The following is a 23094-nucleotide window of genomic DNA, read 5'->3' on the forward strand; positions in this document are numbered from 1 at the left end:
TGTTTGATTGCAGAAAAGGTAATTATTGTTGTCTTGTTCTTTCTCTACAAGTTTGCAAACAGACAGGAACACCTTACCCAAGAAAGGATTAGGGTATGTCAAGTAAGTTTTTCATTGTTTTATGACACATTTGCTGTATCCAATGTACAAATGATGTAGTATATTTTTCTCGTCCGAGGCACATGTTTAATTGTTGCTTTCTTCTCCATGCCCTGCTCCAGTCGCTACAGCTCTGGTCTGTCAGAGGATCAGTCGGAGGGGAAGGAGAGGCGTCACTCTCACACCGCAGTGAGCCTGATGGAGAGCGAGAGCCCCCCTCAGCTGCCATCGCCCACCCACATTCCCCACCTCTCCTCTGGCAAGGCTGTCCTCACTAACGTGGGTGAGTCTCAGTCTACTGCACCTTTATCCATCCACAGCCCTGCGGGTCTGAAGACTGACTGGAACTCTAAACTCTCATTCAGACTAATCTTCCTGGTGGTCTGTATTTCAACACAGATACATTTGAAAGGTTTAAGGCACAGGTTGAAAGCAGCAGTAACAGCCCGGCAGCAGTGGATGCATTTACTTTGAGTCCGTGTGATGTTAGTCGTGTTGAATTATAGAAACACACAACGCTCCTTTAGTATGAGCCTGTGAATACAGTAAATGTGTATCCACTGAAGTACATTAACACCCTGTTGACGTTATAGTTCCTGTGAATACAGTAAATGTGTATCCACTGAAGTACATTAACACCCTGTTGACGTTATAGTTCCTGTGAATACAGTAAATGTGTATCCACTGAAGTACATTAACACCCTGTTGACGTTATAGTTCCTGTGAATACAGTAAATGCGTATCCACTGAAGTACATTAACACCCTGTTGACGTTATAGTTCCTGTGAATACAGTAAATGTGTATCCACTGAAGTACATTAACACCCTGTTGACATTATAGTTCCTGTGAATACAGTAAATGTGTATCCACTGAAGTACATTAACACCCTGTTGACGTTATAGTTCCTTTGAATACAGTAAATGTATATCCACTGAAGTACATTAACACCCTGTTGACGTTATAGTTCAGAAATGGTTCTAATCATATTCAGAACTAATCAAGTTACATAGTTAAATATTTATTTTATAGTTAAGATTTGGCTGTGTCAGTAAAATGTGATGATCTCTTATGTGTGTACTGATGAAGCGTGAATAGGCAGGAGATATAAAAGACGCTCTGAGTAAAGCAATCCTATGTATGTGTATACATACTGTATATCACTTTAACTGTTTGTGGAACCTGAGTGTCTCCTTACACTGAGTCATCAGGGTTAGGTTCCCCTCGGGAGTGTGTGTGTGTCGGTGTTTGCGTGTGAGTGACTGAGTGTGAGTGAGTGCAGGTATGTGTGAGTGAGTGCAGGTATGTATGAGTGTGTGTGAGTATGTAGTGTACGTGCGTGCCTCATACAGTTTCTGTGCCAGCCTGCCTCTTACTCATGCCAACTTTCCTGCCCTCCCAGTTGCCCCCATCCCGAGCGGTGCCCCCAGGATAACCCGCTCCAACAGTATCCCCACCAACGACATGTCCTTCGACCTGTATGGCACCTCTCCACTGGGCAGCACCATGTCACTGGCCGACCGGCCCAAGAGCATGATGCGCTCTGGATCCTTCCGCGAGCCTGGGGATGACTGTGAGACAGCTAGCACATGTAAGTAACCTGTATACAAATATATCATTTCATTTCTAAAGCTGGCCTATATGGCTCCATTTCTATGGCTATCCCTATGGCTCCATTTCTAAAGCTGGACCCTATGGCCCCGTTTCTATGGCTAGCCTTATGGCTCCATTTCTAAAGCTGGACCCTATGGCTCCGTTTCTATGGCTAGCCCTATGGCTCCATTTCTAAAGCTGGACCCTATGGCTCCGTTTCTATGGCTAGCCCTATGGCTCCATTTCTAAAGCTGGAACCTATGGCTCCATTTCTATGGCTAGCCCTATGCCTCCATTTCTAAAGCTGGACCCTATGGCTCCGTTTCTGTTGCTAGCCCTTTGGCTCCATTTCTATGGCTGGCCCATGTTGGCTTATCCTTCTTCTACTGAGGCCCTCAGTTAATAAAGAAACCAGGTTTGAGGTAAGCTCCATTTCAATTCAGGAAATTCATTGAAATTCCAATAGCGAAGGTGGATAAAGATGTAATAAATGATAGTATGACGTCTTCGTTTGATCACTATCCACAGACTTTTTAAACTACTGCGTGATATGGTTCAATGTGCCTATAAATCAGCACCCGTGCCCGTGTTGAAGCTTGAATTGGGATTATGTATATTGTGCAAATGAACATACAACAACATTGTAACGGAGAGCACTGTACAATACGGAGAACTTAGAAAATTTGGCGTTTGTGGTGTGTACATGGGGACCGCCATCTTTATGCACCTTCACCATTTCCATTTGAGTGACTGTTGAGTTTTCATGACTTGAGATTTCTATTTATTCACTCCCTGAATCGACTAAAGGGAAACTGATCTTATTCCAACCCTGTGGAACACATTCCCGTGATGTTGCAGGCCCCCAGCCTAGACAACCCTCCAATGGTCTCCTTGAGGCTGTGTTCTCAATACAGAGAGAGAGAGGAAGCGAGAGAAAGAGAGAGTGCCTCCATGTTACTGTAGATGTGCGTTATGTAAAGGTGTAATGAGGTGACCCAGTTTTCTCTGTCACTCCTCTATAATCATTCATCTCTTCTTCAACATTGTCAGCGTTGAGTTATGTTTTATGTTGTTTTCTATGAAGTACTTATATACTGCCACAGGTCAACTGTAATTCATACCTTGTTGTACATGTATCTACACTCACAGTAGCAGGTTTACTGGCTATAAAGTATTTTTTTTACAAATCTGAATACGATAGATGAATCACTTTGTAGCATATTCTGTGAAGTGTGAATATGGCATATGTCAGTATTAAACCATGTTGAATGATTCTGCTCTCTCTGTCTCTTTCTGTGTTTTCTCTCTCTACCCATTTCAGTCCATGGCTCTGTCCTCTCCTTGGCATCAAACACTTCATCCAACTATTCCTCGGTGAGTACTATACTTATTAAATCATCCAGAAACAGTTATTGGGCTCAGCTGTTGTGTGCCTACAGGATATACTTTCACGATTATAACAGTTGGTCCCTTCACAATGACATGACTGTGTGTGATATAGGCCTGGCCTGCCAACTGTAGAAATACAACCATGTAGTGTTTCTCTCTTGGATTAAAAACATGCCTGAAGTGAGGTGTGCCATGCCATGAGGTGTGACATGTTGTGCCATGTCATTGATGAGTTCCAGAGCTGTCAACGACAACTTTTTACCTCAAAACATGGGCTTTTCTCTCCTTTTCCAACTTTGTCCAAGGTTTATAGATTACTTCATTGTTTACCCAGCTCTTTACCATTATGTTTACATTATATGTATGTTTATATAAAGGGGTTTGACTGCTACTGATGCACAAACACATGCCAGATAACAATTCACAATTGGTGTCCTTATATAATTCCTATAGGCCAGGGGTCCCCAATATAAGCCAGGGGTCGCCAATATAGGCCAGGGGTCCCCAATATAAGCCAGGGGTCGCCAATATAGGCCAGGGGTCCCCAATATAGGCCAGGGGTCCCCAATATAGGCCAGGGGTCCCCAATATAGGCCAGGGGTCCCCAATATAGGCCAGGGGTCCCCAATATAGGCTAGGGGTCCCCAATATAGGCCAGGGGTCCCCAATATAGGCCAGGGGTCCCCAATATAAGCCAGGGGTCCCCAATATAGGCCAGGGGTCCCCATTATAGCATAGGGGTCCCCAATATAAGCCAGGGGTCCCCAATATAGGCCAGGGGTCCCCAATATAGGCCAGGGGTCCCCAATATCAGCCAGGGGTCCCCAATATAGGCCAGGGGTCCCCAATATAGGCCAGGGGTCCCCAATTACATTCAGCCACGGGCCAATTTTTCCTTGAATAGATGGTCCAGAACCTAGTTTTAAATCATTTGTACACTGCAAATTGACCGCAAGACACCCAAACAGATATTGTTTTATAGGGATACGATCACATATGCCTATCTATTTATGCGTAGGAATACTTGGGAACACATTTCCTAAATTAAAATCACTTTAACCTGATTTCCTGGTGAGTTTATGGTCTTTTCATGTCCAACAACGAAAAGTATTAAAACAATTATAATAATTCCCGCAGGCCGAATTTGGGTAACCCTGCTATTCTACCCTGCTTTTACCCTGCTGAACTCCTATAGGATGCAGTCTGAACCCATTACCCTCTGTAAACCCAGGATAGTGCCTTCAACCTAAGGCCAGACTTACAGAGCTACTGTGAAACTACCTTAACCAACCGTATCATCCACTGCCCCCAAGTCCACTCTCCCAAGTTCTCTCTCCCAAGTTCACTCTCTCTCTTTCTTGTTGTTTCTTCTTTCCGTCCTACTATGCTCTCTAAGACCGAGGAGCGGATACAAGGAGAGGTAAGGCTGATCTGCTGTTCCACTCTCGCCTTGTCTTCATCTTCCAAATATCATCTCATTCGCTTTCGTCCATCCGTACTGTTCACGTCCATCCATTCAGGGCTTTAGGATCTGAAACATTGTTGTTTTCCAGTGTTTTTAATTGATTTATTTAGCATGTTCAGAGTAACTCGACATGCAGTGACATTGCTATACAGCAACCATGTGTCTATTGTTTTTCATCAAGTTTCCTACTTTATAATCTCATCCTCTCCCATCCGGAAAACTTTATATTAATTTACATTTTTTATAAGCTTACTTTGTGTCATGCACCTTACCCAGCCAAAACCCAATGCCATACATCACCATACAGTGTAAGGTGCTTTGAGATGTGGGGAAAAGCACAGTATGGAGTTATGTTAAATTATATGTTTTCCTGCACTGCCTGTCTAAAGGACCTTGTTGTTGTCATTTTCTTCACAGCAAATCCGCAAGCTGAGACGCGAGCTGGAGAACTCCCAGGAAAAAGTGGCCAACCTGACTACCCAGCTGTCTGCCAACGTATGTAGAACATGCTTCTCACGTTTCAACCTCTGAGCCTCTATATGGTGGCCATATTTGTTTCTGGGGTTATCTAGTCTTGAGTTGCTAGGCGCACGTTGCATTGTTATGTAGCCTAAGTCTGGCCAAATCAAAACTATGGTACTGTATGCTATTATTTTATGGTTGGCTAAATGACAATGGAGTTGGCTAAAGCAGCAACCGGTCTGGCTAGAATGGACATGAAGCTTCTTATGATGGGATTAAGGGCAGCCATTTTGGTCAGGGAGTTGGTCAACCATGGTTTGCCTGTGCTGTGATAAGATATTCTCCAAAATCATGAATTTGAAGAATGTATCTGCACTGTATGTTTGTTAGCTAACTAGGCAGCCAGTTTTAGAGGAATAATTCCATACATTTTTCAAATTAACTGCCAATATGCCAACATTCAAACAATGCAGTCAATCCGCAGCCATACACTGACTGAAATCAGCTGATGATAAGACTTAGATTTAGGACTTGGGTGGCAGGTAGCGTGTTAAAGTGGTTAGAGTGTTTGGCCAGTAACTGAAAGGTTGCTAGATTGAATCCCCAAGCTGACAAGGTATAAGTCTAACAAGGCATTTAACACACTGTTCCTAGGTCGTCATTGTAAATAAGAATTTGTTTTTAACTGACTTGCCTAGTTAAATAAAGATTAAATAAAAAAAATAGACAAGTTGTAAATGCAACAAGTACTGATATTGTATTATATAATAACACTCACAGCTATCCAAGAAAACAAAATATTGGACATTTATGGTCTGTATAAAATTATATGACAATATTTTAGGTTATATTATATTATTATATTACACAATTTCTGATATATCACATGCCTTTTATTTTCTTGCATAAATCAAATCTGGATTATGCCTCTACTGCTAATCATTTCTATTAGACTGGGTTTGGATTTCTCCCTGGCTGTCTGTCATTTTCACCTAATTTATTATGTGCCTATGACACACCTTTGTTCCACCATGATTCCATGATGTTCTACCATGATTCTATTAGGATTGATTGTGAGAGTCTCCGTCAATAGCAGCCTCACAACTTGTCCCATACTACGGTAGCAGCATCCATAACAAACCCATTTCTTAATGTCTGTTTTGGGACATACATTATGATGGATGGATGTCTCTGGATGCCAGACATTATTAATTATAAAACATGAGAGGTGATGATGGGGTTTTTGCCACACTAGCCAACATAAAAACCATGTCTGAAAAATGATGATATATTGATAAAGATATTATGAAGCTATTTAGAGTGCCTGAATCGTCAGGCGTTGATTACTCTGATGTTGAGCTACGATAGGAAAACATGCCGTAGAGGGTGAGATCAGAAATGGTGCTGGCTGTGATAGAGGCATAAATCTATCTGTGACTTTATTGCCCAGTGTTGAAAGCATAGAATGCAATCTAACTCGCTGACCAAAAACCACTCAATGATAATGTTAATAATTCTATAGTTGTGTATTGGTTAGTTAGAGTTTGGTTCCAGAGTTTTCCCTGGCCATGTGACCTTACTAGGACAAATCCCCTGGCCATAGTTGTAGTCACTGTGCAGGTAGGTAACCATAACCTCTCCTGGAGGGGCTATACTCTTTACCTCAGCCTGACACTCCTGCTATCAGATGCTTCATACAGTATATTACATGTGTTAAGAGAGTGAGTGAAATTCTGCCGCCATGCACTGTATTTGTTGAAAGAGACCATTTTCTCAAGGCTGTGGAGATACCAGTCTAAAACCAAAACTTTATTTTCAGGAAATTCACTTGATTACTATGTGTTGCATGTTGTTTTAGCGAGTCAAAGTCCACTACAGTACTAACACTATCCATTGGCAATACCCTTTAACATGCTCCAACCCTCTGACCTGAGTATGTTACTGATACTGTGTGATTGAATGTGAGATGGACACAGACCTTGGTTCAGTAATAATACATTAATTAACAGTATTTATAAACAACTAATAAAAAATTATTGAATATGTTTTGCTTCAGCCCTTACCCACTGTGTTGTTATCTTTATCATGTGTTAAATTGTAGGATGTTGCTCTTAACTGTAGTTGATTATTACTGTAATAATATTGAATAGCCAGCCCTCTGGCCCAATGTCTGTGTCTGTGTGTGTCTAGGTTGTGCGTGCATGTGAATGTGTGCAAATAGTGTGACCCCGCCTAATGCCACTGTCCATCTCTCCTCCACTGTTGGCTGTATTGACTGCTGGTTCTGGAATCTCTGCTGCCCCCTGCCTGCTGGCCGCTGACCCACACCTCTGGATACTGGGTGTAGCAGCTAGGACAGGTTTGTTGGAATGTCTGTTGCTTCCAGATCCCTCCTCCGTTCTTCGCTGTCACATGATTCTTTGATCGCCCATCCCGTCCCGCTTGACTGACAGGCTAACCCGGTGATACGGTTCCTGTCTGAGTCACTGTGTGGTGCCGCCAGCTAGGTCTCGACATCTACCTTTAAGCATGTCTATAATAGCATAAAAAAAGCAGACATTGAATATCCCTTTTAGCATGGTGAAGTTATTAAATGCACTTTGGATGGTGTATTAATACACCCAGTTACTTGAAAGACACAGGCATACTCCTTAACTCAGTTGCCAGAGACAAAGGAAACTGCTCAGGGATTTCACCATGAGGCCCATTTAAAACCGAGTATAATGGCTGTGATAGGAGAAAACCGAGGATGAATCAACAACATTGTAGGTACTCCAAAATACTAACCTAAATAACATAGTGAAACGAAGGGAGCTTGTACAGAATACAAATACTCTGAAACATGCATCCTGTTTGCAATAAGGCACTAAAATAAAAAAATACAAATGTGGCAAAGAAATGAAATGTACGTCCTGAATATAAAATGTTTGGGGCAAATCCAACACAACACGTCACTGAGTACCACTCTTCATATTTTCAAGCATGGTGGTGGCTGCATCATGCTATGGGTATGCTTTTCATTGGCAAGGACTGGATAGTTTTTAAGGATAAAAATAAACAGAATAGAGTTAAGCACAGGCAAAATCCTAGACGAAAACCTGGTTCACTCTGCTTTCCAACATACACAGGGAGATGAATTCACCTTTCAGCAGGACAATAACCTACAACAAAAGGCCAAATATATTCTGGTGTTGCTTACCAAGATGACATTGAATGTTCCTGAGTGGTGTAGTTACAGGTTTGACTTAAATGGTCTTAAAAATCTATGGCAAGACTTGAAAATGGCTGTCTAGCAATGATCAACATCCAACTTGACAGAGCTTCAAGCTTAAAAAAATTATAATGAGCAAATATTGTAAAGTCTGGGTGTGCAAGGCTCTTAGAAACTTACCCAGGAATAGTCAGAGCTGTAATCACTGCCAATGGTGATTCCAACATGTATTGACTCAGGGTTGTGAATACATATTTAAATGAGATTTTTCTGTACTTCATTTGCTAAAAATTCTAAAAATGTGTTTTCACTTTGTTATTATGGGGTGTTGTGTGCAGATGGGTGAGATATATATTAATGTAATCCATTTTGATTCCAGGCTGTAACACAATGACATAATAAGTCAATGTGTATGAGTACTTTCTGAAGACACTGTATCTACAAATACCATATAAGTGAAAACATCTGGCTGTAGATATTGTTACCATATTAAATTGCAGCCACACACACCACTATGCGAGTTCATTTTAGCCACTAAGCAGATGCTCTCATCTAGAGCGATTTACAGGAGCAATTAGGGTTAAGTGCCTTGCCTAAGGGCACACCAACAGATTTTTCACCAAGTCAGCTCAGGGATTCCAACAAGCAACCTTTCGGTTACTGGCCCAATGCTCTTAACCGCTAGGCTTTCTGCCACCGTTCAGAAAGGTCTCCCATGCTACTGTACACACGCTTGGAGAGGCCTGTGCCCCAGTACTATACTCCAGTTATCCCTCGCTCGCCCTCCCCCTCCTCTCCTCCATTTCTTTCATCTTCCTCACCTTCCACAGCTGTCCAAACCTTCACCACTCCCGCTCCTCCTGGAGAAGGCCATTTGCTTGATGTGTAGTATGCCTGTGGTGCAGTGACTCACCTCTGTGTCCTCTCTCTCTCTCCCTCCCTCTCCACCTACTCTCTCTTTACCCTATCTCTCTCTCTCTCTCTCTTCCTCCCTCTCTACCACCTCTCTCTTTACCCTATCTCTCGCTCTCTCTCCCTCCCTCTCTACCTCCTCTCTCTACCCTACCTCTTCTCTTCTCTCTTTCTTTCTTTCTTTCTTTCTTTCTTTCTTTCTTTCTTTCTTTCTTTCTATCTCTCTCTCTCTCTCTCCCTCCCTCCCTCTCTACCACCTCTCTACCCTACCTCTTCTCTCTCTCTCTCTCTCTCTCTCCCTCTCTCTCTCTCTCTCTCTCTCTCTCTCGTTGAAGGCTAATTTGGTAGCAGCGTTCGAGCAGAGCCTGCAACTGATGACGTCACGTCTACAGACCCTGTCGGTCAGCCAGGAGCAGAAGGTACCGGTAAATGCAGCTGCATTATGCTACCGTCTCTTACATTTGTTTACTTTCAGAAACTTCAGTGGAGCTGAGTTTTGTTCTATTAATTTACTATCCAGCTATTTCCAATCAATGTAAAATAAATGTTTATTATTCATAACTCTTTCTAGTTTACTATAATTAGATGTAGCAAACATCCAGTATTTTCTGGTTGTGAGAAATTAATAAAAAAAACATGTGTGTGGGGAATTCATATTAACCTACAGTTTTTCAAACAAATGAACCAATTTACTTTTGCTCAATGAAAATCTGAGAGCATAGTGAGCCTAGAGTGTAGACAGTCCGACCTCATCAGTGTGCGTTGACAGTCTAACGTACCACAACAACCCCTGAGCCTGATCCACCAGACCCCCCCCGGCACCATCTAACTGCTGTGTCATCCTGTTAGAGAGCAGAGGACAGGGACTCAGCACCGCTGCCATTGGTCCTCCTGGCAGGAAATGAAATCTAGTCAAAGCTTGACATGGTGCTAAGGTTGTGTTCTCACAAGCCACTCAACACGATCCTTCAAACCTTCAGGACCTCCGAGACACCATAGAAATTCCATAGTCAATCCCCATCTGATATTGCTCGTTCTGATATTCATTCATTTCTTCTTCTCTTTTGGGGGGATTATAGACACTGCGCTGCTGGAACTAGAAACATGAGCATTTCGTTGCACCTGCTTTAACATCTGCTTATCTGTGTACACAACAAATACTGTAAATGTTGATTTGATTAGGATTCATCTATCAGCGTTGTTCTATTGAGTTTTGGAGAATTCCCAGATTCCTGCTTAATCACTTCTGATTCCGAGATTCTTCCAACCAGGATTTCTGGAAAATCTGGTCATTTTGAGAAAGTTCCCAGAGACAATTAACATTTTGTCAGTGTGTTTATGTATTGAGTCTGTTTCCCCGTAGGACTCTGAGCTGACTGATCTGAAGGAGACCATAGAGATCCTGAAGACGAAGAACACAGAGGCCCAAGATATCATCCATGTGGCCCTCAGCAACCCTGAAATCCCTCCTGAAGGTAGAGAGCCAACCAAAGGCCTAAAGTTCTTTTATCATAATCACTCCCCACATACCTTCTCTCTCTCCTCTTCCCTCTCAAGAACCATTTTGATCTCTCTCTTCTCTACTTTCACCAGTAAATATTCACAGGATGGTTTTTCAATACCGTCAAACTATTGTCAAAATACCGTCAAAAATATTCCCGTAGCTGAGGAGTGCTCAACTCCATTCTCTTATAACGAGGCGGAGTTGAGTTTGACACCCTGTCATATTTGCTAGCGTCAACATTCAGTGACCATCAGTCGATACTCCCGGGAAGAGAAAAGGATGGTGTGAAGATGTGAAAATCTGGAGACCGCCCAACCCTTATTCACCCTCCTCACTAGCTCCTCTCTCCACAACAGTTCTTCTCTCTAGCTCCTCTCCTCCCTCCAGAACAGTTCTTCTCTCTAGCTCCTGTCTCCAGAACAGTTCTTCTCACTAGCTCCTGTCTCCAGAACAGTTATTCTCACCAGCTCCTCTCCTCTCTCCAGACAGTTCTTCTCACTAGCTCCTCACCTCTCTCAGAACAGTTGTTCTCTCTAGCTCCTCTCCTCTCTCAATAACTTCTCCCTAGCTCCTCTCTTCTCTCCAGAACTTCTCCCTAGCTCCTCTCCTATCTCCAGAACAGTTCTTCTCACAATCTCCTCTCCTCTCCTCTGTCCAGAACACTTATTTTCACTAGCTCCTCTCCTCTCTCCAGAACAGTTCTTCTCAATAGTTCCTCTCCTCTGTCCAGATCAGTTCTTCTCACCAGCTCCTCTTGTCTCTTTAGAGCTTCAGATGAAGAGGCAGAACTCGTCCGAGAGCATCTCCAGCCTGAACAGTATCACCAGCCACTCCAGCTTGAGCAGTCTGAAGGAGCAGGAGGCCAAGAAGAAGAAGAAGAGCTGGGTGAGAGCACAGAACCGCCTGCTGTAAATAGAATAGATCATTAGAATTAGGATTCTTATTGAGATCCTGGTTCTATGAGAGAACCCACTCACTGTGGCCAGGGTAGTGGTACTGTCTTGCCGAATTCAGTACCAGAAATGGTCTGGAGTTTCTCTGTCTCTCTGTGTCTCTCTGTGTCTCTCTGTGTCTCTCTGTGTCTCTCTGTGTCTCTCTGTGTCTCTCTGTGTCTCTCTCTCTCTCTCTCTCTCTCTCTCTCTCTCTCTCTCTCTCTCTCTCTCTCTCTCTCTCTCTCTCTCTCTCTCTCTCCCTCTCTCTCTCTCTCTCTATGTATTTCATTCAGGTCTTTGAGGTGGAGGTGAGTAGTAGATATTGTGAGAGCTGCAAGTCCTCCCGCCCTCCATACCTCCCTCCCTCCCTCCGTACACTGATGTGACATTCTTGTTAAGATATTTGGAAGCTGTCTAATTTCTAATCTCATATTAAACCTAGCTAACTCCACTTCATTCACTAACTGTATGTTACATAAGCATACCATTTACGTTAAATATATGCCAGATAAATTATTCCTAAATCACAAGTAAATAAATCATTAACAAATTGAATTCAGATGTTCTCAAAACCTGCAGTTAAATTCTGTTTGGTTCAGTGTCAGAGAAGTGATATATAGATTTTTTCTGTCAGATGACAATATAAACTTTTTGTGATTGATTTATTGTCACCCCAACCATTGTGTTGTTATTAAATAAGGAGCAAGACTTTTATGATTATGTTTGGTTTGTTGACAGTAAAACCCTATATGAGGAATTCTCCACATTTCTTAAGTGTCTGTACTATATGTAAAGTAAAAAATAAGTGTGCTTTAGGATTCGACAATAAATAAAATCATTATTCTTGCAGCAACTCAAATCTGTACGGTCTGTGCAGCGCTCAAGGCTCATCAATGCAATTTCCAGCTGCTCTTCCCACCATTGGACAGTGCTCTTCTCCATTTTGTCCCCCTCATTTGACAGTGCTCGCCTCTATTCCTTGCCCCTCTTTGGACCATACTTACAAAGTCTAATGGGCATCTCTGTCTCATTACTGGGTGCTAATTTCTACAGTTTCCCTGCAGACTAAGCTGTTAGGTTATTTCCATGTTGTGTGTGCTGCAGCCCGTGACTATTGTTGTCTCACTCTGCCAGATTAGCCTTGGGTTCACACATTGTCCCGCTTCACCTCAGCAGGAACAACACCAGTATAGGGGTGGCGAGATTTGGGGATTTTGAGGACAATATTGTTTTCCTACTGGTTATATTCAAGTCTAGAAAATCAGAGGCAGTTGTTACTGCTGTGATTTTTGTATTATTTCTAGTTTTATTTCTAGAATATTAAAACATACAATCTACTTGTAGGGAAGCCGCTCAACATCTACATCACATTAGTGATATAACAGACTCCCATCCAGGGCGACCCACAGAAGCAACCAGGGTCAAGTCCCTGCTCACGGGCAAGTCGACAGATCTCCCACAAGGTCAAAAAACGGGGACCCGAACCTGCGACCTATCTGCCATCGGCCAAAGCTCCCAACCGCCAGGCCAACAGCCCCCCCCCCCCCCCCCCCCCCCCTCCCCAGATCCCCTGCTGTGATATTCTGATGAAGCAAAGGAGTGTGTCTCAAATGGCACCATTAACCCTATATAGTACTCCTCTCTGGAGGGGTAAAACAAGGTGGTCCACTATCGGCATATCTATTTATTATTGCCATCGAAATGTTAGTTGTTAAGATTAGATCAAACAATAATATTAATGGATTAGAAATCTGTGGCTTAAATACAAAGGTGTCATTGTACGCTGATGATTCGTGTTTTCATTTAAAACCACAATTAGAGTCTCTCCACGGCCTCATAGAGGATCTAGATACTTTGCTATTCTCTCTGGATTAAAACCAAATTATTACCAAATAATATTACTATATTACCTAATGGATCACTAAAAAAAAGCAAATTTTACATTACCATGTAGTTTACCTGTCACGCCCTGACCTTAGTTATCTTTGTTTTCTTTATTATTTTGGTTAGGTCAGGGTGTGACGAGGGTGATATATGTGTTTTTGTCCTGTCTATGGTTTTTGTATGTTTATGGGGTTTGTCCAGTCTAGGTGTTTTTATGTCTATAGTTGCCTAGATTGGTTCTCAATCAGAGGCAGCTGTTTATCGTTGTCTCTGATTGGGGACCATATTTAGGTAGCCATATGCCTTGGATAGTTGGTGGGTTATGGGTAGTTGCCTGTTTCAGCACTCGTGTTATATAGCGTCACGTTTGTTTTGTTGTTTTGGTTAGTTTGTTTAGGTGTTCTTCGTTATTAAAAGAAGAATGTCTTCAAATCATGCTGCGCCTTGGTCTCCTCACTATGATGAACGTGACATTACCAATAAAATGGTCTGACGGAGATGTGGACCTACTCGGTATACAAATCCCAAAATAAATGATCTCACTCCGATACATTTTTATAGAAAGTTAGCAAAAATAGATAAGATCTTGCTACCATGGAAAGGAAAATACCTGCCTACTTGTGGAAAAATCACCCTGATTAACTCTTTAGTCATATCAGTTTACGTATTTGCTTATGGTTTTGCCTACACCTAGTGACCTGCTTTTTAAATGATATGAACATAAAATATTACATTTGATTTGGAACGGCAAACCAGATAAAATTAAAAGGGCATATTTATATAACGAATATGAATTCGGAGGGCAGAAATGATTAAATATTAAACCATTAGACCTCTCACTAAAGGTATCAGTCATACAAAAGTTATACTTAAATCCAAACTGGTTTTCGAGTAAATTGGTAGGAATGTCTCATCCTATGTTCAAGAATGGCCTTTTCCCCTTTATTCAGATTACACCGGCCCACTTTCGATTGTTTGAAAAGGAAATAATCTCCAAAATATCTTTCTTTTTTAAACAAGCCTTAGAAAGTTGGTTGCAATTTCAGTTTAATCCACCTGAAAAGACAGAATAAATAATACAACAAATATTGTGGTTAAATTCAAATATACTAATTGATTTAAAAAACTATTTTTCGAAGAAATGTTTAAAAAATGTATAATTTTGTGAATGATATCATAAATAGGACTGGTGGAGTTATGTCACACATGCAGCTAACACAGATATATGGAAATGTATGCTCTACCCAAAATTACAACCAATTAATTGCAGCATTACCACAAAAATGGAAGAGGCAAGTAGAAGGGGAAAAAAGTAAGGAACTTGTATGTCGGCCCTGTATTATAGAACATAAATGGTTAAAGAAAAGTGTGACAAATAAAAACATATACCAATTTCATTTAAGGACCAAAAAACGGACAGCTGTGCCATATACAGTGGGGCAAAAAAGTATTTAGTCAGCCACCAATTGTGCAAGTTCTCCCACTTAAAAAGATGAGAGAGGCCTGTAATTTTCACCATGGGTACACTTCAACTATGACAGACAAAATGAGAAAAAAAAATCCAGAAAATCACATTGTAGGATTTTTTATGAATCCTACATGCTAACCATGTGACACTCACATTAACATCTGCTAACCATGTGTATGTGACAAATAAATTAGATTTGATTTGATTTAGTGCACTATGCAGGGAATAGGGTGCCATTTGGGACACATCAACGAGTGTGGGATGGTTACAGGGGTCCGACTGAGGAATTGTTCACTGTGGTTCTCTCTGGGTACTCTATCAGTCTTACAACTTTAATTCTGTTCCAGAAGGGGATCCTCACTCTTTCTCTCTGTTATCTATGTACTCCTGTTGTACAGCTGAGGAGTTCCTTCAACAAGGCGTTCAGTAAGAAGGGTTCAAAGCTCTCTGCTTCGTACGCTGACATCGAGGAGATCGCCACTCCAGATTCCTCTGCTCCCTCCTCTCCTAAGATCACCATCCACCACGGGGACAGGGCTGGGGACGGGGACAACCCTCCCTCTGTGATGAGGTCCTCTGTCTCTGCATCCTCCTCTGGGTAAGGCCTCTCACATCCTGATCCCCCTTGGTGCCCCTCTAGTCTGAACCATGTTTCGATTCCATAAAATACATATTTAAAACATTGAGGGGCAACAAATGGTATGTATGAATTGAATGTATCAGTATCTATCTCTTTTTCATTTATCAGTATCTATCTCTATATCATGTATTCATATCTATCTCTATTTCATGTATCAGTATCTATCTCTATTTCATGTATCAGTATCTATCTCTATTTCATGTATGAATATCTATCTCTATTTCATGTATCAGTATCTATCTCTATTTCATGTATCAGTATCTATCTCTATATCATGTATTCATATCTATCTCTATTTCATGTATCAGTATCTGTCTCTATATCATGTATCAGTATCTATCTCTATTTCATGTATGAATATCTATCTCTATTTAATGTATCAGTATCTATCTCTATATCATGTATTCATATCTATCTCTATTTCATGTATCAGTATCTATCTCTATATCATGTATCAGTATCTATCTCTATTTCATGTATCAGTATCTATCTCTATATCATGTATCAGTATCTATCTCTATTTCATGTATGAATATCTATCTCTATTTAATGTATCAGTATCTATCTCTATTTCATGAATCAGTATCTATCTCTATTTCATGTATCAGTATCTATCTCTATATCATGTATCAGTATCTATCTCTATTTCATGTATCAGTATCTATCTCTATTTCATGTATCAGTATCTATCTCTATTTCATGTATCGGTATCTATCTCTATATCATGTATCAGTATCTATCGCTAAATTAATCTGTCAGTATCTATCTCTATATCATGTATTAGTATCTATCGCTAATTCAATCTATCAGTATCTAGCTCTATTTTAGTTATGTGTCTTATTTATCTCCATCAGTTTAATGAAATAGATTAGATATGTGCCACATCAGTTTCAATGGACATGATGTATCGTGTGTTTTTCTCCCTCAGGCTGTGTGAAGGAGGCGAGGATCCCCCGGAGGATGAGAAGGTTGTGTCTACGCTGCGCTCGGCCCTCTGGGAGAAGGAGAGGAAGCTGACGGACATCCGCCTGGAAGCCCTTAGCTCCGCCCACCAGCTGGAGCAACTGCAGGAGGCCATGAACAACATGCAGGTGTGTGTGTGTGTCTGCCTGTGTGTATTTGTGTTTTTGTGTTACCTAATGATGTCTACTGTAACGTAACGTAGATATGGTTTGACCCCTGAACCTGACCCCATTAGGGCCCTATAGGACTCCCCTCACTAAATAGCTATCTGTATTAGTATCCCCCCTTAATCCCACACTGTGTGTCCCTGCCTGCAGATGACAGTGGAGAACCTGAAGGCAGAGAATGACCAGTTGAAGACAGGAGGTCCTTCAACCTCCACCTCCCAGTCCTCCAGCTTGGCATCACTGGGCACTGCCTCGCCACGTGAATCTGTTGCCATATCTCTGACCAAGACCTTAAGCATGAGCCTGGGAGAGGGCAGCTCCCCTGGTGAGGGCTGGCATCAGTAACACAGTAACTAGAGGAACACAGGCATCACTGAACAAGTTTAAGACTGAATGACTTCCATGAATTAGCTTTCATTTTAAATATGAAACTAGAGATAATCATCACAAAACATGTCAGCTAAATAACCCTCCTTAAAGCGTGTATATGAAACCTAACAGTTTTTACAAAACGACCCAACAACCACACAGGAGTCTGTTCACAGCCAGTAGTGATCTCACTTCACCTCATTTTAACTGTAAGAATTAACACAAGGACAATGTAGTTAAAGTAGTCATGGCAAGCACTCATTAGATTATTCCTTGACCTCACTCTCTCTTTCTGTTTCCCCCTTTCTCTCTCCATTTCTTTCTTCATCTCTCTGCCTCCTTCTCTCTGAACAGACCTGTTCCAGACAGAAGCCGTCAGTCTCCCCTCTCACAGAGACGACCCACGTGTCAGAGTGGTGGTTCGTGTGGCCAACCTGCGCATTTTCAAAGATGTGAGCCTTTTTATTACAATTCATGATGAATGTGCCAGACTTATTCAGTTCAGTAAGACCTCTATAATAAGAGTGATGGTTAACCTTTTAACCTATCCAGTACTGTTGGTCCTTGTTCAACAGGAAGTGAAACAGCAGGACTTCTTCATCGGTACTGTGAGGGTTAACGGCAGAATGGACTGGCCTATGTTGGATTTGGCTGTCGGCCAGGCTTTTAAGGTGAGTCTCAACAGGCACCTCGACTGACAAAAACCCTGCTCTTCCTTCACAAGTGGATACATTGTTGCTGTAAATGTACCCTAAAAATGCCAAATGTTTAACCTTCCACAGTAATGCAAAGGTAGGGTGTGGGGTTCTGTGTAGGATCATAATGTCAACAAACAGTAAACACATAAATATGGGAGCACTTTTCTTCTGCATGTGGACATGGTTTTGGCAAGGGTCTGTACTTAACCTTCACATCTTATACTGTAAGTTCTCAGTCTGCTTTCCCCTCAACCACTAATGTTCCCCTACACCACTAATGTTCCCCTCCACCATTAATGTTCCCCTCCACCACTAATGTTCCCCTCCACCACTAATGTTCCCCTTCACCATTAATGTTCCCCTCCACCACTAATGTTCCCCTTCACCATTAATGTTCCCCTCCACCACTAATGTTCCCCTTCACCACTAATGTTCCCCTCCACCACTAATGTTCCCCTCCACCACTAATGTTCCCCTCCACCACTAATGTTCCCCTTCACCATTAATGTTCCCCTCCACCACTAATGTTCCCCTCCACCATTAATGTTCCCCTCCACCACTAATGTTCCCCTTCACCACTAATGTTCCCCTCCACCACTAATGTTCCCCTTCACCACTAATGTTCCCCTCCACCACTAATGTTCCCCTCCACCACTAATGTTCCCCTCCACCACTAATGTCCCCTCCACCATTAATGTTCCCCTCCACCACTAATGTTCCCCTTCACCATTAATGTTCCCCTCCACCACTAATGTTCCCCTTCACCACTAATGTTCCCCTCCACCACTAATGTTCCCCTCCACCACTAATGTTCCCCTCCACCACTAATGTTCCCCTCCACCACTAATGTTCCCCTCCACCACTAATGTTCCCCTCCACCACTAATGTTCCCCTTCACCACTAATGTTCCCCTTCACCATTAATGTTCCCCTCCACCATTAATGTTCCCCTCCACCACTAATGTTCCCCTCCACCATTAATGTTCCCCTCCACCACTAATGTTCCCCTTCACCATTAATGTTCCCCTCCACCACTAATGTTCCCCTCCACCACTAATGTTCCCCTCCACCACTAATGTTCCCCTCCACCACTAATGTTCACCTTTCACCACTAATGTTCCCCTTCACCATTAATGTTCCCTTTCACCATTAATGTCCCCTTCACCACTAATGTTCCCCTTCACCATTAATGTTCCCTTTCACCATTAATGTTCCCCTTCACCACTAATGTTCCCCTCCACCACTAATGTTCCCCTCCACCATTAATGTTCCCCTCCACCACTAATATTCCCCTCCACATTAATGTTCCCCTCCACCATTAATGTTCCCCTCCACCATTAATGTTCCCCTTCACCACTAATGTTCCCCTCCACCACTAATGTTCCCCTCCACCATTAATGTTCCCCTTCACCATTAATGTTCCCCTCCACCACTAATGTCCCCTTCACCACTAATGTTCCCCTTCACCACTAATGTTCCCTTTCACCATTAATGTCCCCTTCACCATTAATGTTCCCCTTCACCACTAATGTTCCCTTTCACCATTAATGTCCCCTTCACCACTAATGTTCCCCTCCACCAATAATGTCCCCTTCACCACTAATGTTCCCCTCCACCATAAATGTTCCCCTCCACCACTAATGTTCCCCTCCATCACTAATGTTCCCCTTCACCACTAATGTTCCCCTCCACCACTAATGTTCCCCTTCACCACTAATGTTCCCCTTCACCACTAATGTTCCCTTTCACCATTAATGTCCCCTTCACCATTAATGTTCCCCTTCACCACTAATGTTCCCTTTCACCATTAATGTCCCCTTCACCACTAATGTTCCCCTCCACCACTAATGTCCCCTTCACCACTAATGTTTCCCTCCACCATAAATGTTCCCCTCCACCACTAATGTTCCCCTCCACCACTAATGTTCCCCTCCACCACTAATGTTCCCCTCCACCATTAATGTTCCCCTCCACCACTAATGTTCCCCTCCACCACTAATGTTCCCCTTCACCACTAATGTTCCCCTCCACCACTAATGTTCCCCTTCACCATTAATGTTCCCCTCCACCATTAATGTTCCCCTCCACCACTAATGTTCCCCTCCACCACTAATGTTCCCCTCCACCATTAATGTTCCCCTCCACCACTAATGTTCCCCTTCACCACTAATGTTCCCCTCCACCATTAATGTTCCCCTCCACCACTAATGTTCCCCTCCACCACTAATGTTCCCCTCCACCATTAATGTTCCCCTCCACCACTAATGTTCCCCTTCACCACTAATGTTCCCCTCCACCACTAATGTTCCCCTCCACCACTAATGTTCACCTTTCACCACTAATGTTCCCCTTCACCATTAATGTTCCCTTTCACCATTAATGTCCCCTTCACCACTAATGTTCCCCTTCACCATTAATGTTCCCTTTCACCACTAATGTTCCCCTCCACCACTAATGTTCCCCTCCACCACTAATGTTCCCCTTCACCATTAATGTTCCCCTTCACCATTAATGTTCCCCTTCACCATTAATGTTCCCCTCCACCACTAATGTTCCCCTCCACCATTAATGTTCCCCTCCACCACTAATGTTCCCCTTCACCATTAATGTTCCCTTTCACCATTAATGTTCCCCTCCACCACTAATGTTCCCCTCCACCACTAATGTTCCCCTCCACCACTAATGTTCCCCTCCACCACTAATGTTCCCCTCCACCACTAATGTTCCCCTCCACCACTAATGTTCCCCTCCACCACTAATGTTCCCCTTCACCACTAATGTTCCCCTCCACCACTAATGTTCCCCTCCACCACTAATGTTCACCTTTCACCACTAATGTTCCCCTTCACCATTAATGTTCCCTTTCACCATTAATGTCCCCTTCACCACTAATGTTCCCCTTCACCATTAATGTTCCCTTTCACCACTAATGTTCCCCTCCACCATTAATGTTCCCCTCCACCACTAATGTTCCCCTCCACCACTAATATTCCCCTCCACATTAATGTTCCCCTCCACCATTAATGTTCCCCTCCACCATTAATGTTCCCCTTCACCACTAATGTTCCCCTCCACCACTAATGTTCCCCTTCACCATTAATGTTCCCCTTCACCATTAATGTTCCCCTCTACCACTAATGTTCCCCTCCACCATTAATGTTCCCCTTCACCATTAATGTTCCCCTCCACCACTAATGTCCCCTTCACCACTAATGTTCCCCTCCACCATAAATGTTCCCCTCCACCACTAATGTTCCCCTCCACCACTAATGTTCCCCTTCACCACTAATGTTCCCCTCCACCACTAATGTTCCCCTCCACCACTAATGTTCACCTTTCACCACTAATGTTCCCCTTCACCATTAATGTTCCCTTTCACCATTAATGTCCCCTTCACCACTAATGTTCCCCTTCACCATTAATGTTCCCTTTCACCACTAATGTTCCCCTCCACCATTAATGTTCCCCTCCACCACTAATGTTCCCCTCCACCACTAATGTTCCCCTTCACCACTAATGTTCCCCTTCACCACTAATGTTCCCCTCCACCACTAATGTCCCCTTCACCACTAATGTTCCCCTCCACCATAAATGTTCCCCTCCACCATTAATGTTCCCCTTCACCACTAATGTTCCCCTTCACCACTAATGTTCCCCTTCACCACTAATGTTCCCCTCCACCACTAATGTTCCCCTTCACCATTAATGTTCCCCTCCACCATTAATGTTCCCCTCCACCACTAATGTTCCCCTCCACCACTAATGTCCCCTCCACCACTAATGTTCCCCTCCACCACTAATGTTCCCCTCCACCATTAATGTTCCCCTCCACCACTAATGTTCCCCTCCACCACTAATGTTCCCCTCCACCACTAATGTTCCCCTCCACCACTAATGTTCCCCTCCACCACTAATGTTCCCCTTCACCATTAATGTTCCCTTTCACCACTAATGTTCCCCTCCACCATTAATGTTCCCCTCCACCACTAATGTTCCCCTCCACCACTAATGTTCCCCTTCACCACTAATGTTCCCCTTCACCACTAATGTTCCCCTCCACCACTAATGTTCCCCTTCACCACTAATGTTCACCTTCACCATTAATGTTCCCTTTCACCACTAATGTTCCCCTTCACCACTAATGTTCCCCTCCACCACTAATGTTCCCCTTCACCACTAATGTTCACCTTCACCATCAATGTTCCCCTCCACCACTAATGTTCCCCTCCACCACTAATGTTCCCCTCCACCATTAATGTTCCCCTCCACCACTAATGTTCCCCTCCACCACTAATGTTCCCCTCCACCACTAATGTTCCCCTCCACCATTAATGTTCCCTTTCACCATTAATGTTCCCCTCCACCATTAATGTTCCCCTCCACCACTAATGTTCCCCTCCACCACTAATGTTCCCCTCCACCACTAATGTTCCCCTCCACCACTAATGTTCCCCTTCACCACTAATGTTCCCCTCCACCATTAATGTTCCCCTCCACCACTAATGTTCCCCTCCACCACTAATGTTCCCCTTCACCACTAATGTTCCCCTCCACCACTAATGTTCCCCTTCACCACTAATGTTCCCCTCCACCACTAATGTTCCCCTCCACCACTAATGTTCCCCTCCACCACTAATGTTCCCCTTCACCACTAATGTTCCCCTCCACCACTAATGTTCCCCTCCACCACTAATGTTCCCCTTCACCACTAATGTTCCTCACCACCACGGATGTACCTCTCCTCTATTCTCGCTCTCTCCTCTTTCTCCTCTCACCTCCTCCTAGGTGTACATAGCCAAGGTGGACCCAACCTCCAGCCTGGGCCTGTCTACAGACTCTATCTACAGCTACAGTATGAACCACATCAGGAGGGTGCTGGGAGGAGAGTTGCCAGAGAGCCAACCCTCACACTGTGTATCCAAGGGGCCCAGCGGCGTCACTGTTACACTCAAAGGTAACCAGGATTATAAACGTACAATTATCAATAATGGCCTAATCCATTTTAATTCAATCACCATTGTAGAAGTGCTGAAAGTTGACCTATTTTGCATACCCAACCATACCATGAGACATCCAACGGTTGAGATTGATATAATTTAAAAGCTTACAAACAAGGTTGTCAAACTATTTTATAATACATTTTTATAAAATGTGTCAGTTTTATACCATCGGAGGTTTTGGTGTTGTGCCCGACATCGGTTGTTCTTGAATACAGGGTGTGTGTCATGTTTTGACTGATATATGTAATCAAATATATGGTACAAATGGTACAGCAAAGATGGTTGGAGGTCCACAGACAATATTGACTTCAATGGGAATATCTGTTCTTTTAAATTGCACT

At 43.0% G+C, this 23094-nt stretch overlaps 1 protein-coding gene across 10 annotated transcripts in view; it reads left to right on the forward strand.

Moving 5' to 3' along the window:
- Positions 1 to 23094, forward strand: part of LOC110493275 (neuron navigator 1) — a 102482-nt gene that overhangs the window by 67846 nt on the left and 11542 nt on the right. For 3 of the 10 annotated variants that reach the window (XM_036950762.1, XM_036950758.1, XM_036950766.1), the window contains 16 exons: positions 52 to 102; positions 222 to 382; positions 1500 to 1688; positions 3012 to 3064; positions 4476 to 4499; positions 4962 to 5039; positions 7357 to 7365; positions 9465 to 9554; positions 10493 to 10604; positions 11400 to 11518; positions 15316 to 15515; positions 16486 to 16648; positions 16838 to 17012; positions 17411 to 17508; positions 17632 to 17727; positions 22539 to 22707. In XM_036950762.1, the coding sequence (XP_036806657.1) occupies positions 52 to 102; positions 222 to 382; positions 1500 to 1688; positions 3012 to 3064; positions 4476 to 4499; positions 4962 to 5039; positions 7357 to 7365; positions 9465 to 9554; positions 10493 to 10604; positions 11400 to 11518; positions 15316 to 15515; positions 16486 to 16648; positions 16838 to 17012; positions 17411 to 17508; positions 17632 to 17727; positions 22539 to 22707 (1787 nt within the window). The remainder of the gene's footprint in view (positions 1 to 51; positions 103 to 221; positions 383 to 1499; positions 1689 to 3011; positions 3065 to 4475; positions 4500 to 4961; positions 5040 to 7356; positions 7366 to 9464; positions 9555 to 10492; positions 10605 to 11399; positions 11519 to 15315; positions 15516 to 16485; positions 16649 to 16837; positions 17013 to 17410; positions 17509 to 17631; positions 17728 to 22538; positions 22708 to 23094) is intronic. The other 7 variants (XM_036950760.1, XM_036950759.1, XM_036950761.1 and 4 more) reach the window with 7 other exon arrangements.

Source organism: Oncorhynchus mykiss, chromosome 17, assembly GCF_013265735.2.
Source record: "Oncorhynchus mykiss isolate Arlee chromosome 17, USDA_OmykA_1.1, whole genome shotgun sequence".
Classification (NCBI taxonomy): Eukaryota; Metazoa; Chordata; class Actinopteri; order Salmoniformes; family Salmonidae; genus Oncorhynchus; species Oncorhynchus mykiss.